Below are 17,244 nucleotides of genomic sequence, written 5' to 3'. Positions count from 1 at the left end.
TGTCAATTTGACATTTGACAAATTTGATCTTTCGATTCGGCTATTCGGCATCTGTCGTACTCACTTTTCTGCATTGATTTGATCTTATAGTATTTGCATGTTTATAATATACACAGGATTAATAAACGCAGTTATCGATCAGCATGTTGCTGACCATATATAATTTGCCGTCATCGGTAATTCATGCAAACTATCATTTTATTTTAAATTCAGTTTTCTTTTGAATTTTGTGTTAATTTTCATTGTATTTGTCCAAAAACAGACGCGGTATACAGACGTGAAAGCGTTGATACAGAGTAATTGTGGCCTGAGCGAGGTGATCTTGGATAATTTGGTAAATGATGTAAATAATACGAAGAAAGTGACTGTCGGGCTGCCCGAAGAGGAAGATGCTGCCATACTTACGAGGAAAATTAACGGCATGATGGTAGAAGGAAAGATTTTGTATGTTGAAGCACTTAAGAAAAAGCAGGTGAATAATTGAAATAATTACAGAAATGTTCAACATCAATAGGCAAATTTGATAGATTTTGGGTCTAATATTAATTAATCTCATTAGTATCGAAATCAAAATTTATCAGTATAGTTTTTGTTATGGAGATTTTACGGTTGTTTTGTTATTTACTTGCACCCAAATTTACACTAAAATTACCAAAAAACAAAGATTTTGTCGGCTTATATGTATCTTTCTAGTGGTTTATTATTTTACAAATTGAAAACCATATTAACAGAGTTAATGATGAGACAAAACATCTTTAATTTTGTGTGAAAACTACCCTAAAATTTGTATTGGAAAAATACTGACTAGAACCACCTTAAATGGACCAAATTTTAGGTGGGAAAAAACTATTAATTTCATAGGGTTTGACCAGCAACATCATTATGTTCTAAATGGTTTTATAAGACAAATATTATATAGAGCTGTTTAATTTATATTTTATTGCTGAACAGTTACTGACTACCAATTTTTAATTCAAGATTGCACATTTCTATGGCTTAGAAATAAATAAAGTTTTATAACTAAACATAAAATGGAAGTGAAACAATATTTACACATTTCATATTTACTATTACTTTTATATTTGCATCTAGTACTCTTGTCAAATATACTAAAGTAAAATGATATTAAAGTTGTAACCAAGGAATGTAATGTTTTAAAATTATATTTGTTTTGTATACAGGCAAACATTAATCAACATCAACAGAAATTACCGACGCCAGCTTATGAAGGGGGTCCGCAAGCTATGCAGCAAAGACAGGTATGGTTATTTTTTTAACTGCAGTTTCGACAGTAAAGTTACACTTTAGCCATGATCATCCCACTGCAGGGCAAAGGCCTCCCTACCTTCCTTCCACTCCTCTCTGTTTAAAGCTTTTTGCTTAAAAAAGTTAGTTACATGAATTCTCTATTGGTTCATGTATTTTTATACTTTATTTATTTATAGCCTTTTTATTCGGACATGACAAAATATATCTAAAGTAATCTTAAGCTATCAGTGTGTTCTTCCACTTCTGCATGTCCATTTACCAGGTGGCAAAGGCCTCCTCGAATCTTCTCCATTCTGGCCTTTCTATGGCCATTCTACTATTGGTTCATGTATACAGAAAGAGAAAGCCACAGTAAAAAGAAGCTGTTTTGTAATTCAATTCAGTTTAACATAACTTTACTATATTTCATTATTCACATAGTTATGTTATTGGTCCTTACAGTGGTTCAGCTTGTTGCTACACACTTGGCTCATTCTCTTCGTGAATAAATAAATAAATAAATTCTCAGTGTTTATACTCACAATGAAAATTTCATTAAAAAGATACCAAATAACCAGTTTTTCAAATTGTTCTAGTCCTTTCCAGTGTCATTTATACAAATGAGGGCTCATGTGCAAAATTAATAACTTTACATACTTTCTTAAGCAAATTCCAAAAGAAATTTATAAAATCGCCAGCAACCAACTGCCCTGATGCAAACACCAATACCACGGCCTACGCTGCTCCAGCAACCAATGCTGCAGCAGCCGTATTACCAGCAGAACAAGTACCATCAGCAACCCGCTCCGTCAGGGTTCCCCAACATGCCGCTTCAACCACCGCCCATGCCCTTTCCTGGGCTCTTTAGGGTACAGGTAAGATTTTGATTTATTTAACAGGTTTTTTTTTGTTCGTACTAAGATTTTCTTGTCAATTTTAACCTGCAGTAATGCCTATTTTTACCAACCTCTCTTGTATTTAAAGGATCAAAGCTAATATAGGTCATATGTAAGGAAAGCGGGTTGAGGTAAGCATCCACAGGCCCGCATCGCACGCATCGTATGACGTCATCTGTACGCATTGCTGATGATGCGGATCAGTGGACGCAGTTGTATGAGTTTCAATACAAGACAAACTAAAAACCGTTGCGTGAGATGCGTACGATGCGGACCTGTGGACGCGTACCTTTAGTGGCCAAACGCAGACTTATCAACGCAAAAAAACACTTAACAACATATTGATTTTCACCAACCTGTAAGAGACATCTAACGATACAGATGATATTACTATTATTTATGTTATTAAGTAAAAGGTACATGGTATAACTTATAAACTAGAGTAACGTCCAACTATACATAAGGGATAGGGTTGGTTTAGGTGCTCCCTAAGTTGAGTAACTCTTAGTTAAGAGATGGTTTAGGGGTGGTTGGTGAAAACGGTAAAAGGGTCGAAGGGTCTTTCCAATTTAGATTTTTGACGTGTTTTGGACTACACATTGTAAATGGGCACATATTCTTGTGGGATTATTTAAAATTTTCCCACAGATTCGCCCATTTCTGTGTAAGTACTTTAGTGAGTAAGTGGTTTCATGTTGACATTGAAGTCGTATGTTTTGTCCCTCTGGCCTCGAGACATTTTTTTTATTCTCTTCACGACCTTTCGTGATACCTTTATCAAAATAAAATCATATGTAGTACCTACATACTGAATATTATATGATTTCAAGAAGTACTTTGAAATCATGGAAATTGCTGTCGACGGCCTTTTTTCTACGTTTTTTCTATTTTTCTAGTCATTTTCTCATCCCGATTATTGCAGAAATACAAGTTGCACTTGCATTCTGCTTTAATCGAAAACTATACTCTTCTGTAATGTTAGTTTCGTTACAAGAACATTCAGATCGAGATTTAATATCGTAGTATTTGTTATGGTCACTGACAGAGTGAGGTAAAGCGCACAAAATCAGCAATATTATGTGCCAACAGCTGCTCTGACAAACATGTATCTGTGAATGCTCCATTAGGGGATCTTTTGTAACTTCATCAACATTCTTCCACAGAATCCAACTGCCAGCTATGGCTATCCACAACAAATGCAGTACCAACCATCACAGCAACCTATGGTGGGGCAAAATCTGGTGGGGTTTGATAAAAGAGGGGCTCCTCTTGGATTCGGCAGCCAAGATAACAATCCCAAAGCCAGTTTAAATCAAAATGATTGGAATATGGCCGGGGATGCCTCTGGTGGGAATCAAATGTCCCAACAGCACAAACCTAGGTTGCAACGATGGGAGGCCACTGATGATCGAAGCAGTCGCCGAGAGAGTGCGCCTCGTGACTCCAACCGAAACCAACCTTCGCGCTTCGGACGGGAACCGTCTTCCCGTGACACGGGCCGTAACTCATCTTCTCGCGACGTCGGCCGTGATTCGTCTCGGCGCAGCTATGGACGAGATGTTCCCTCGCGCGATCGTGACCGGAACTTCGATCGCAGTCGTCGGCGGGTTACGCCTACTAACCTGGGATCCGACCGCGGTCGGAATGTGTCAAACCAATATGGGCAGGATCGGGGTCGGGATGCTACCAATGACTTCGGCCACGATCGTGGCCGGGACGCACCGAACGACTTCGGGCGCGATCGTGGTCGAGATGCAACTAGCGATTTCAGACGTGACCGCGACCGGGATACAACTAGCAACTACGGGCGAGATAGAGGTCGGGACGATCCTCACAACTATAGACGTGATCGGGATGCACGTAACAGCCAAGGCCGCGACACTGGCAGGGATGCCCCGGGCCGTGACCGCGGCCGCAACGCACCGCCGCGTCGTGCATCCCGTGATCATGACAGAGACTCATCTCATAGAAGACCTGACCAACCTCGTGTTCCTATGAAACGCCAGTTTTCGCCTTCCGGCACTCGAGCATCTCAAAATACTAACCAGGGGCCTCAGCGACAACAGCGAGGTGGTCCTAAAGCAAACCAACCTCGGGATAGGCCCCCACAACCAACGAGGTCCGAGAGTAATTATGTACCACCTTTAAAACAACCCAAAAATGGCGATGGGCCGCCGAGAGCAAGTGCTCCACAGAGACTGAGTGCTCCGCAGAGACTGAGCGGTCCGCAAAGATCGAGCGCTCCTCAGAGACAAGGCGCTCCGCAGAGACCGAGCGTTCCGCAGAGACCAGGCGCTCCGCTGAGACCGAGTGCCCCACAGCGACCGGGCGCTCCGCAGAGACCAGGCGCTCCGCAGAGACCGAGCGCTCCACAGAGACCAGGCGCTCCGCAGAGACCGAGTGCCCCACAAAGAGCGAGCGCTCCACAAAGACCCGGCGCTCCGCAGAGACCGAACGTTCCACAGAGACCAGGTGCTCCGCAGAGACCGAACGTTCCACAGAGACCAGTTGCTCCGCAGAGACCGAGCGCTCCGCAGAAAGCGATTGTCCCACAGCAAGCGGCTGGTCCGCAGTCAACATTCCGCCGCCCACCACCTCCACATCTGGCGGGGAAAGTATATAAAAAGAAAGACGCTAAGGAACGAGTCTTAATCCGTTCAGCTACGTGGCGAAACCAACTCGCGTCTGCTGTTGGGAAAGAAGTTTTGAATCTCGATTGCGACTTGCAAGGTGTTGCCCGCGAAAAAGTTTTGACGGAGGTAAAGCGTGCTATACGCATTCGGGTGCAGAAAATGTTTGGTGAAAATCATAAAATGACTTTACCTGATATGTTAAAGTTATATAGGGAGAAGTATACAGTTGAAACTGATAAAGAATTCTTCAATGAAGTTATGGCACACGTATTGAAGGATGGAGTCTATCCAGATGATGAAGGCTTGTTAAAAGGTAACATCAATATGTATATTTTTGAGTATTTTTCAAATATTTTTGTCTGCATGCTACTTGGCGTTTATTTACGGTATTTTCTCACTATCAATAGAGAGAATATTGTAAGTAGGGCATAATTACGTTTCTATTTTGTTGTGTAACGTTATGCATACAACATTATGGATATCTTGGGAGAACAGTTGGTTATAACTGTTTGATTAGTAGATTTGAAAAGACACAACATTCATTAATTCATGTGGGTTTTTTACTTTATGCAATTCTGTTCAACCTTATTAATCTGATCATTATTGCCATCTGATGTTTTCTCGTGAAAATTATCTTATGTCGATATGGCAGAAGAATTAGTGTGGTGTGGTGGCGACATGCCCAAGGAATCTTAAATAGTCGACGGACCGAGGCAAGCGTACTTAGAAACCGTAGAGTTGGGTGGGTTTGTACTTGTCACTTCTTTTTTGGAGTATAGAATACTATACTTCAAAGATTTTGGAATCATAACTTTACAGGAAACTTTTCATAGCTACTAAAGTGTGTATTATACTGAAAATGTACACGTTTACCTACCTACAAATGAAGGTGATTTTGCGTTGAAGTGTGTATTTAACATCTTCAACGCAAAATTAATGAAGAGTTTCCGAAGACCCGAAAATAGAGTACAGTACAGACGTGCGAGGCTGTCTAGTGGGCGTACTGTGTACAATAGTTTTAGAGGAGTCTTCAATTCATGTCACTTTTTAAATTAATTATTGGCCTACTTTTATAAAAAGAAAGAAATACTAATACTTTAATGTTTATATGTCGTAAAATATATTGGCCAATGTTCTAATCTGAAACTATTATCAATCAACGGTTAATAGCTGATTAGCCAAATGGGACGCTCCTATCTCCAACTCCCAACTGATGGCAAAACCTCTTTACTACCGGTATATGACAAAAAACGGTGACAAAGACGGTTTTAAGTGTGGGAGAGCCATGCTTCGGCACGAATGGGCCGGCTCGACCGAAGTGATACCACGGCCTTACCGGAAACCGACGTGAAACAACGCTTGCGTTGTGTTTTGTTGTGTAAGCGAGGTTATCGGAGGTCTAATTCCCCTCTTCCAAATCCCCAACAACCCTTAAATTCCTAACCCCCAAAAGGCTAGTGTGTTGTCAGTGCTGATGTTTAACATCATCCGTCATCTGGTTTACCCCTGATCCTGTAACATAATATTGTGGTGTCAATCAAACACTGCAGAATATAACGAACTATTATACAACCTGTGAAATATTAGAATAAGCCTAGCAGACCTAGCAGTGTGCCTATAACATCTTTGAAACTTGTTGTAGTCACCAGCAATCTCGTTGAGTCATCTTATCCATATATAGTTCAAACTGCCACTGCATATGTATTGGAGATGAACTCACGGTAACCACTGCCTCAACATTCATGTATGAATGAGAATCTTGTGACTTATAGGAAAGGACATAGTACAGTCTAAGGACTTATCAGCTGTTTCCTTTTCAAAAATTGTAGTATTGTTCTCTTGGATTTTCTCCTGTGAGAAGCCAAAGTTTCACATACACGTACCCATCCAACTGTAAAACTAGTCTACACTTGCCAAAGTCTTTGTGGAGTTTTTGGGATTTCTTATTTCTTTCTCGAGTTCAGAAAATGCTGTATACTTTGTAGAGTACATTAAACTGTAGGTTCCGGTTGTCGACCAAACTTCTGCGATCGTTATGAAAGTCCAGAACCCGAAAGTTGGATAACACATCTAGCCAAACTTGGCTCACGTGAAAGTCACTCCTTGTGAAATACAAGTCACTCTGTGTGATATACAGACTTTCAGCTAAACCTGGTGAAGACTCTGTAGCGTCTCCAACCGAGCTGAAAATACAGGAGTATACTTATCCTTACGTGAAGTGGCAATAGGCTCGTCCCCTATTACATGGGTCTCAACATAACTGGCGAAAAGTGGGTGTTATATTAACATGTGCACCTTTGCCTAACCCTTCGGGGAATAAATGGTTATGCTCTCTGTAGTAGCTGGGACGACGACCTTGCAATAGTTGGTTGGATCTGTTGACAGACTTTCGGGCTTCTGAATGATAACTAGTGGCTGTTGCTATGGCAACCGAGATCAACAGCTTTTCGCGCTCTTTAGTATCACAATGGCTGTCTTTGATGATACATTTCTGTATAAGAAATATATCGTCAAACATTTTTGTCTAAGGGCGGAATATCCTCGTATTTATCGACTGATTATGCTTATGAAGTTATAATCTATGTTCAAATGCTGCTGATCAATATCATAGCAAAAGGAGCAGAAAATGGATAAATACAGTAACGAAAGCCCCGTTTAAAAACAGGGCTTCATTTCATTAGTTAATGTCTGATTATGGTAAAAATCGTTAGTTGATAATTATTTATACTTCACATTGAACGCCGTGGTGGTCACCGGTGACCGACGTTAGCGGAGGATTTGCCTTCAACAGTTTTCTATTGGCAATCAAAGACTTAAAAATCATACGCCTGACTTCCAAAATTAAAAGTTACTAAGACTATTTAGAAGAACAGTCAGGTCCACTACAGCTTGTATGCTTAGTTGTGTCAAGAAGAATAGTTTATGCCTAAGAAGTACGTTTCTTTTTCAATAATGTCGCAACATTGTTACATTTCAGACATTCCACACCAAAATATGGGCCAGAATTTGATACCGAAGGAGGAACCAGATGAAGACATCATGCCTCAGTATCCGCAAGGAGGTTAGTATACAAGATTGTTTTTGACTAGCTACTTCCGCGCGGTTTCACCCGCTTTGCTTTGCTCCTATTAATCATAGCGTGATGTTTTATAGCCTATAGCCTTCCTCGATAAATGCACTATTCAACATAAAAAGAATTATTCAAATCGGACCAGTAGTTCTGGAGATTAGCGCGTTCAAACAAAAAAACAAACAAACAAACAAACAAACTCTTCAGCTTTATAATATTAGTATAGATTTGTACAATACTTATAAAAATAAGTCGGGTTTTCCTTCCTGACGCTATAACTCCAGAACGCACGAATCGATTTTCACGGTTTTGCATTCGTTGGTAAGGTCTCGGGCGGTATGAGCGTTTATATCAACGAAATTGTAGGAACAATTCAAGAGAAAAGCTGGTAAACAGGGAAAATAATTGATGGCTAAACGGAGTTCGCCTGGTTTGCTAGTACAATCTATATATTAATACGTGATGCAAAAACTTTGGACCCCTTTTTACGAAAATTGCGCGGACGTAGGAGCATAAAATTTGGTACACTTATAGTTTATGTGTAGGAGAAGTTGCGAACGCTAATATTTTTCAAAAATAATGCTTATAAAGTATTTTAGAACAAAATCAGATTATGCTGTGATAATCTTGGAAAATCTTTTCAGGTTTGAGGGATTGTTTGTAACTCTCGTAATATAATTCCTTATTCATTATTCCTTTCATTAGTAATAAACAGTAACAAAACAATAAGGGTGCTTTTTCACCAGAAATGTGTGCATCTTTCTCGCACAGCTACAGAGCTTAGTATCAGTGGAAATGGTCACGTAATTTAACAGCTTAACTATTTATTTTATTTATTTATAATAATAAAATAAATGCAGCATTATATTTAAGTCAATTTCCCACAAAACCGGTTTAGCGGTTTGAATGTGGGTGTTGCGCCGCATTGTTATACAAAGTTATTATCTACTATTTATTCTATATAAGTATTTTATACAGGTATTTTTTTAACTTACTTTTAAAAACTTAACTATTACATCCTCGCAGTATAGCTATGTGCTATACATATCTCTGGTGGAAAAGTACCCTGACTCAGTCACGAGCCCTGCTATACGAAATTTAATATACTGTAGGCTAGAATAAGTTCCTCCACTTAGCTGCTACCCGTTAACTGAACGAGCTTATGGTTTTGGCCAAAACGAATTGCGTATTTGCGACATTCTTACTTATGATTTTAATTGACTCTGAGTATTTCTTGGGCATTCTCCTTTCATATCTATTTTACTACATAGTATACAACAAAGTTGTTTTCCACTGTACATACATACATACATACATATCGTCACGCCTTTAATCCCCGAAGGGGTTTAACAGAGGTGCACATTATGGCACGTAATGTCACTATGCAATGTACACCCACTTTTCACAATTTATGTTGTAAGTCCCATGTAATAGGTGGTGAGCCTATTGCCATATACCGGGCACATTTTCAGACTCCGTGCTACTACTGAGAAATTTTCGAAAAACCGAAAAAAGCCCAGTACTTCGCCCGACCCGGGAATCGAACCCGAGACCCAACGAGGCAGTCATTGTTTGTTTTGTTGTTTTCCTCTATCCTATTATGCTTAGAACTTTGAAATTACGCAACAGATTTTGATGCAGTTTTTTTAATAGATAGGTTGAATATTTAATCTATACCTTTTTGTTGTTGATATAGTTTAAGAGATCATTTAATAAACTAAAATATTATTTTCTTCTTTTTCAGATAAGAGGTTGAATAAATGTGAGTTGTATATATTTTTCTGCATGCACTAGTTGTCTCGATCTTAAGGTGCTCCCACACAGCAGTTATATAACGTTATACAACAATGTATAACAAGATAACATTTATAATAGCGTGTAACATACTCTACAACATGTCAAGTAATGTTATCTATTATATAAAAATAAGTCGGGTTTTCCTTCCTGACGCTATAACTCCAGAACGCACGAACCGATTTCCACGGTTTTGCATTCGTTGGAAAGGTTTCGGGCACCTTGAGGTTTATAGCACATAAAATTTAGGAAATCATTGGTGGCGAAACGGAGTTCGCCGGATTTGCTAGTATGTTATAAATGTTATATGTTATGTTCTAACGTTATATAACTGCTGTGTGGGAGCACCTTTAGATACAAATTAAGTCAAAAGTTGTGTCACACGAAATTTGGTCGTATTGATTTTAATTAAAGTTTCTTATTATTAAACCTTTTTTTTTAATAACTAGATTATCTAACACACGAATAGTCCCGGAAAGTAGCGCGTTCAAACAAACAAACTGTTCAACTTTATAATTTTAGTTTTAGTATTGATAATATAATTATTTTGTTACAGCTGTAAAGAGAACAAATACGATAATGTTTGAAAATGAGACCATGCTCGTCTCTCAGCTGGACCCTGCCATGCAGAAAGTGCTTGCTGAAGAGGTTGAAGCCGTCAGCGCATCCGTAAGATTACTTTCACGTTTCGACTTTACCATTATACATGTAGAATTGCAACGTCCTATATAAATGACTGACTGCACGGTTGGTGCGGTGGCTGGGCAACTGGCTGCCGCGCATACAGCAGCGGGTAGCGTCGATTCCCGCACGGAGCAACTCTTTGTGTGCTCCACAAATTTTGTTGTTTCGGGTCTGGGTGTCATGTGTATGTGAACTTGTATGTTTGTAAACGCACCCACGACACAGGAGAAAATCCTAGTGTGGGGCAACGTTTTTTTTTAAATAAAAAATAAATAATAAAAAAAATGTTTATAATAACTATCGTATATACTATAAAACGTGATTATTAGTTAATTTAGTAGATCTCAATATACTAAATTAACAAATAATCCCGGTTTACTCACATACATTAATGGAGAAAAGCTCTACTAGTTTCGAGTAACAGTGGGGACTCTTCATGAGTAGCGTGCTCTAATAGAGATTTTCTCAATGCCGCGTCTGCCCATTTTAACCAAACGCGGTCTTTGACATTACTTCTATTGAAATTCTGTCAAAAATTTAAATCGAGAATTCGGATTAAAATAAGTTAGAGTTTCGTTTAAATAGTATTTTAGTTTAATTAGTCTTTCTCCGGGGCGTTTCGCAACTAGTTTTACAGCATAGTACACTTTAGTATCGAGTTTTATATTTTTTAATGTTAAATTATCTTGATATCATTTAGGTTGCGGAGGAGCTCCAAGTGGAGCCGGAGCCAGAATTCAAGGACGCCCACAACCGCCTCAAGGCTTCACTCGTCGATGACTTCAGCAAGGTATGTTACACCATGCATTCCTAGTATTTAAGTGTGGAAGAACCATGCTTCGGCACGAATGGCCCGGCTCGACCGGAGTGCTACCACGCACTCACAGAAAATCGACGGAGGCCCATATACCACCTAATCCAATAGTACTAATCGTCGATTCCCCAACAACCCTTAAATATCTAACCTCCAAAAGGTTGGCAACGCCTCTGTTTCGGGTGTCCATGGGCGGCGGCGATTGCTTACCAGCAAGTAATCCATCCGTCCGTCTACTCGTTTCGTTTACTTATTTCATAAAAAAGACCCCTTTGGTATTGCTAATTTACCGTCTGGTGATCCATGTGCCTGTTTGCTCCCCCCTCTTTATAAGTTCAGCCTAACAAACAATGTTTCATTTCTCGTAATATAGAAAATAGTGTGATACAAGTAAAAAGGTGATTAAAATGACGTATTTTATTTGACAGGCTCTCAAAGTGAATATTGCAAAACGGGTCCTGAATGTTGGTCCGATAATGGTGAGGATATTCAGCATTCCGAAGATTGTGACCAGGACCAAGTTGATACCAGTTCTGTCCCAGTTTGGTATAACCAGCCTCAGGAAGTCGGAGTTTAAGAAACCTCCAATCTACTACGGGACCTGCGAGTCGTATGAGGCTCACGACAAACTATGTGCTATGGAACCGATTCTAGTTGGTAAGTTGTAATATAAATAATATAATAATGATAAATAATCTTTATTGTACACCTTTCACTAATTTAAACATAGGTACATCTAAAGTTAAAGGATGGTTGGGTACGAAGGCGGCATTATCGCTGACAGGAATATTTGTATTAATGTGCCCCATCATTTCATTTGGCATAATTAAGAAAATGTGTTAATCTTTGTTGACTAGATTATTCATTTATTAATTACGTGGTTTACACAAATAACAGCAATTAATAACTAATATTAATCATTTAAATCTATTACAGATGGATGCACAATAAGAATGAAACCTTTACATCTGACTGGGAAAATGAAATGGTCAGGCAACTCTTCAGGCAAGAATACAGCATCACAAGACGTGACTGAATCCACTGAGGAATACTATGATTTAGACGAAGAAATGGGAGAGGAGTTACATGCAGATGGTAACAATAGCCAGGAGGAAGATGATGATCAAATGAACGAAGAAATCGCTGACTCATTCGACCAAGACGCTAGCAATGAGCAAGAAGTTGATGAAAAAGAAACGTCTGAACGTAACGACAGTCAAAACAGTATTACACCAAGCACAGAAACCAAAATAGAAACGAGTGCTGATGAAAACACACAAGAAACATTGGTCACTTTAGTAGAAGACAGTAATGGACCTACGGAAGTGGAAAGAGAAAACAAAATAGACAATGTGGATCATGCAGTAGATAAAACAGTTGAGAAAGGTGAAACTAATGATGGGATTGAAGGAGAAAGCTGCAATGAAAATGATGGCAATTATGATGAAAACGAAGGAGATTATGGTGGTGATGAAGAGGGATATAATAAGAGTGGTAATGATGAAATGCAAGAAGGAGGAGAAGATTTAATGGGAGAAGAAGAAGAAGATCCAAATGATTATGAGGATATTGACATGGACAACGTCGATGAAAATGATTTAGAAGATTGGTAATTTACTTATCAGAAGTAGTATTGTGTTATTAAATTAAGATTGTAAAAATATTTTTGAATTGTAAATTCCAAATCGAGTGAAGTGTAGATTTAGGTTTTAGATATTTTTTTCTGTACTTAGTATCAACATACTATACCGGACTTGCATTGATCTGGGTTTTTACCCAGTGTTAAGCAAATAGCCGTTATCTTTGTTGGGGAAGCTATATTAAGTCCCACAAGGTAAATTAAAATAAGTTAAATAAGTCGCTCCCCTCGCCCGGTGTTATGCGGCGAATAGTTTATTTATTATTTATTTATATAAAGGTGCACTTAACAATTTTTTGTAGTTAAAATAAACTTGTGTTATAATAAGTATCGATAGCGTGGTCTATCTGTATCCACTATTTAATTTAGGCATAACATGATTTTTATAAAAATAAAATTTTCCAAGGATTTTTTGTTGTTTACTATTTTAATATCTTGAAATCCTTAGTTAGATTCTCTGGTCATAAAAGTCCCCCACTGACTTCAAAGGAAGGTACTGCTAGCATGGCATTCTAAGTGTGGGAGAGCCATGCTTCGGCACGAATGGGCCGGTTCGACCGGAGTGTTACCACGGCCTCACAGAAAACCGACGTGAAACAACGCTTGCGTTGTGTTTCGTTGTGTGAGTGAGGTTACCGGAGGCCTAATTCCACCCTTCCCAATACCCGATTCCCGAACAACAACTCTTAAATTGCTAACCCCCAAAAAGCCGGCAACGCACTTGTAACGCCTATGGTGTTTCGAGTGTCCATGGGCGGCGGCGATTGCTTACCATCAGGTGATATATCTGCCCGTTTACCGTCGTGTTTCATAAAAACACAAAATGGCACGGCGTGCAATGGCAAAGAATTTTAATACTTACTAATTAAGTTATTTTGAATCTTATTATATGTGTTTAGAAATTATTTTACTTTATTTTGAAACCACGATGCCACGACGTGCCGCTGGTTGCTGTGGCATGACGAGCCACGCTGCAAAATACGCCGCACTTGTTGTCTTTTACTGTATAGGAACATTTCCAAACAATTTATACTGAATAGAACGTATCCGTATCTGTCAGCTGTCAAACTGTCATGGAAAAACGTAAACAACCTCTTTGTTGTGATTCTGTACCTATCCATTGATGTTATAATCACAACTTTTATTTTGTTCATATTCGTAAAATCGTAACCAATGGAATCTAATTAACAACTAAGTTTACTCCTTATAACAAAAGGATGTCTCAAATATGAAATAAGTGCGCAATAACCTGCAATATTTACCGGCGGCTCCTCTACTTTTTAATTCCAAGTTCAACTTCCGACAAGTAGCAGCTCCAACAAAATGACTAAAATTGAAACTTACGTATTCTTCGACATCGAAACTACAGGACTGCCACACGAGGAGAGAAATAAAACTAAGATTACTGAACTTTGTTTCGTAGCAGTTCTGCGAGAACACATCAAACGAACACATCCATTTGCTATCAGTACGCCAGTGAGTAAACTGACTTTACTTATCAATCCACAGAAAAGGATAAGCCCTATATCAGAAAAAATTACCGGCTTGTCTAATGATTTGTTGAAGAATGCTCCAATTTTCCAAGAATATGTGCACACCATCATATCATATCTGTCATCACTCCCCAAGCCTATATGCCTGGTTGCTCATAACGGCGACCGGTTTGATTACACAATTCTCTTGGCAGAATTCTTAGATGCCAATGCTACACTGCCACAGGACATACTTTGTGTTGACTCATTGACTGCATTTCGACAGATATTAAAAAATAGTAACATAGTTCCTTCGACTGTGAGAAAAGATGACGCAACAACGAAAAGTAGCTCTACAAAGGATGACTCAATGTTAGAGGAGGACTCATTAGCTAGAGATAACAACTCTTTAATAAGTGAAGATTCTTTGATAAGCGAAGACTGGCCCGATCTTGATGTAAGTGCAGACGACTGGAAGGAAATTGATTCTTTATGTTCCTCTTTCTCTGAAATGCCTTTAGATGGTAACAAGTCCAGTAGCAATTCTGATGAGCCTAAGGCACAACCAAAAAATGTAGATAAAAATGAAAAAATAAGTTATAAATTAGTAGATATTTATAAAAGGATAGTGAAAAAGGATGCATACAATGCTCATAGAGCAGAAGATGATTGTTTTATGCTTATGGAATGTGTGATGGCTACCAAGGAGTTCCTACCATGGGCGGAGAAGCACTGTAAAAGTATTCATGACATTTCTCCTTTGGACCGCCACAAATATGACTTTAAAACATCCTCCCCATGCTAAATCATTTAGCTACACTTTATTATTCAACTGTAAATGCTTTTTGCAAATAGTTTATTATTGTTGTTAAATGATTGTTTTGAACAAAACATTTTAATTTGTGACTATTAATTAATCATGTTACTAATAGTAATTGTTACTTATATTCTTTAATTGTATTAGTATTTAGAATATTATTTTTATGGTTTAATGATTGTTTTGAACAAAACATTTTAATTTGTGACTATTAATTAATCATGTTACTAATAGTAATTGTTACTTATATTCTTTAATTGTATTAGTATTTAGAATATTATTTTTATGGTTTAAAACTCTATGAAACTGTAGGTTCTTCCAGTCTTTATCACAAGTCAATTAGGGTCTTAGGTTGTGCTCAATACTTGCTACCCCTATCCACATTACATTGTATAGCTTATTATTTGTTACAAACATATATTTTTAAGTAGATTTATATTTTATTTTGTGACTTTATAACCATTTTTGATATAATCAATCATATTTTTACTAGGTAGTGATTACCAATACATAAATGATAATTTTTTGAATCATGTTATTATTGAGAGAGTATTTACTTTAAGATTTATATTTTTGTTACTATAACATTTATAATTTTTGATGTTTGCTTGAAATTGATTTATGAAACTAATAAAAATATATCATTAACATGATATCTGGTCTTTTATTCTCATTAATGCCGCATCTCAACTCGTAACAATTTGAAAGTTTGTTCTGGCAGGGAAACGCGGGAATCGAATCTTAAATTAAATACAGGAGTAGGACCACAGTGCTTATTCAGTAGTCTGGCTGACGAAAGCTGTCCAGGAAAAATGGCATCAATTTAAATAAATCAAGAGCCTTAGTCTGGGAAAAAACAAATATAAACAGAGTTGAAAAAAGTACATTTAAAAAAAAACATAAACAGAGTACTTTTTGCAAAAATAAACGACATCAATAAAAATCTGTGTTTAAAGTCGAATCTAGCACGTTCGAGGCTCTGATTGGCCGGCTCGAATAAACCAACCAATCAGAGCGCCGAATGTACTAAGGGTACAGGATCACCAGGTAGGTACTCCAAATCTTCGATTATGCTAGTTTTTATAGATTTCCCTTTATGTGGCCATTATACCCTAACTCTGTACCAAATTTCAGCTTTCTGTGTTTATGGGAAGTAGTGTTCTATTATGATGTTCATGAGTGAGTGTGGAGAGTCATGAGTGAGACCCCGAAAGGGTAGGCAGAGGTGCACAACACGGTACGTAATGCCGCTATATCTACAATGAACACCCAGTTTCACCATTTGTGTTATAAGTCTCATGTAATAGGTGGTGAGTCTATTGCCATGTACTGGACAAAATTCCAGACTCCGTACTACTGAGAAATGTTCAAAAAAACAAAAAAAGCCCAGAAATACTTTGCCCGACCCGGGAATCGAACCAGGACTTCTTGTCCGGCAGTCGGACTTGCGACCAAAGAGGCAGTCAAGAAAAATACTATCTTACTAATATTATACGAGAAATGCGAATGTTTCTGAGTTCGTATGTACAATATGTTTGTTACCCAAACACGTCAAAATGGTTGAAGCTAGTAGACTAAGGGTATGTACGCACTATGCGGATAGCTGCAATGCGGTCAACGTCCGGTTAACCGCAGGACGCGGTTGCAACTGCGGTTAACCGGGCGGCGGCTAGCCGCAACCGCAACCGAAAAGTGCGGATAGGATAACGTTGCGGTTTCATCGAACCATTTCGAAGATGAACGCTGATGAAATCGCAGCTATTTATTATATTTATTTGCGCTATATATAGCAAAACAAACACTCAAACTAGAGATGAGACTAAACATTTTGAAATATTTTTCGGAGAGCTCAAAAAGTATGAAGACAAGTTTTTTCGATATAGGTACTAAAATGAGTCTAAAATCATTTGAAGAACTTTTAAGAAGAAATTCATTACGTCCGTTTTTAGCGCGTCAGTAGGTAGGTACACATGTGCGTCGTGAGTGTCGGTCGACCGCAAACTACCAACCGCTTAGGGCGGCCGTACACGGACTGCTCGAGCAGTTAGCGGCTGAGCGAAATACACGGACCGCTCGAGCGGTCGGCGTCGACTGCTTGAGCTGTCGGTTGTTGACTGCTCGAGCAGTTGATTTTCTACCTTAGGCCAGCCGTACACGGACTGCTTCAAGCAGTTATA

At 38.6% G+C, this 17,244-nt stretch overlaps 2 protein-coding genes across 3 annotated transcripts; both read left to right on the top strand.

The window, feature by feature from the left end:
- The first annotated feature begins 10 nt into the window (after positions 1 to 10).
- Positions 11 to 13,187, top strand: LOC118276709 (uncharacterized). 2 transcript variants are annotated; one of them, XM_050699763.1, is made up of 12 exons: positions 11 to 176; positions 263 to 472; positions 1,182 to 1,259; positions 1,947 to 2,123; positions 3,308 to 4,490; positions 4,527 to 5,090; positions 7,755 to 7,838; positions 9,592 to 9,609; positions 10,198 to 10,310; positions 11,026 to 11,115; positions 11,568 to 11,796; positions 12,076 to 13,187. In XM_050699763.1, the coding sequence occupies exons 1-12, from the start codon at positions 144 to 146 to the stop codon at positions 12,750 to 12,752; spliced, it is 3,456 nt and encodes a 1,151-aa protein (XP_050555720.1). In that variant the 5' UTR covers positions 11 to 143; the 3' UTR covers positions 12,753 to 13,187. The 2 variants fall into 2 exon arrangements, with proteins under 2 accessions (XP_050555720.1, XP_035451098.2); XM_035595205.2 differs by having other exon boundaries at positions 3,308 to 5,090.
- Positions 13,188 to 13,831: 644 nt separating this feature from the next.
- Positions 13,832 to 15,720, top strand: LOC118276949 (uncharacterized). Its single transcript, XM_035595582.2, has one exon. The coding sequence runs from the start codon at positions 14,102 to 14,104 to the stop codon at positions 15,053 to 15,055; it is 954 nt and encodes a 317-aa protein (XP_035451475.2). The 5' UTR covers positions 13,832 to 14,101; the 3' UTR covers positions 15,056 to 15,720.
- The last annotated feature ends 1,524 nt before the right edge of the window (positions 15,721 to 17,244 follow it).

Source organism: Spodoptera frugiperda, chromosome 17 (genome assembly GCF_023101765.2).
Source record: "Spodoptera frugiperda isolate SF20-4 chromosome 17, AGI-APGP_CSIRO_Sfru_2.0, whole genome shotgun sequence".
NCBI classification, from domain to species: Eukaryota; Metazoa; Arthropoda; class Insecta; order Lepidoptera; family Noctuidae; genus Spodoptera; species Spodoptera frugiperda.
Note: the sequence above shows the minus strand (reverse complement) of the source record. Positions and strands in the feature narration are given on the sequence as shown.

Coding starts and splice junctions, on each gene's coding strand:
- LOC118276709 (XM_035595205.2), top strand. CDS start 144: ATGTTGCTGACCATATATAATTTGCCGTCATCG. Junction 2,124..3,307: donor CTGGGCTCTTTAGGGTACAG/GTAAGATTTTGA, acceptor ATTCTTCCACAG/AATCCAACTGCCAGCTATGG. Junction 11,116..11,567: donor TCGTCGATGACTTCAGCAAG/GTATGTTACACC, acceptor TTTATTTGACAG/GCTCTCAAAGTGAATATTGC.
- LOC118276949 (XM_035595582.2), top strand. CDS start 14,102: ATGACTAAAATTGAAACTTACGTATTCTTCGACATCGAAACTACAGGA.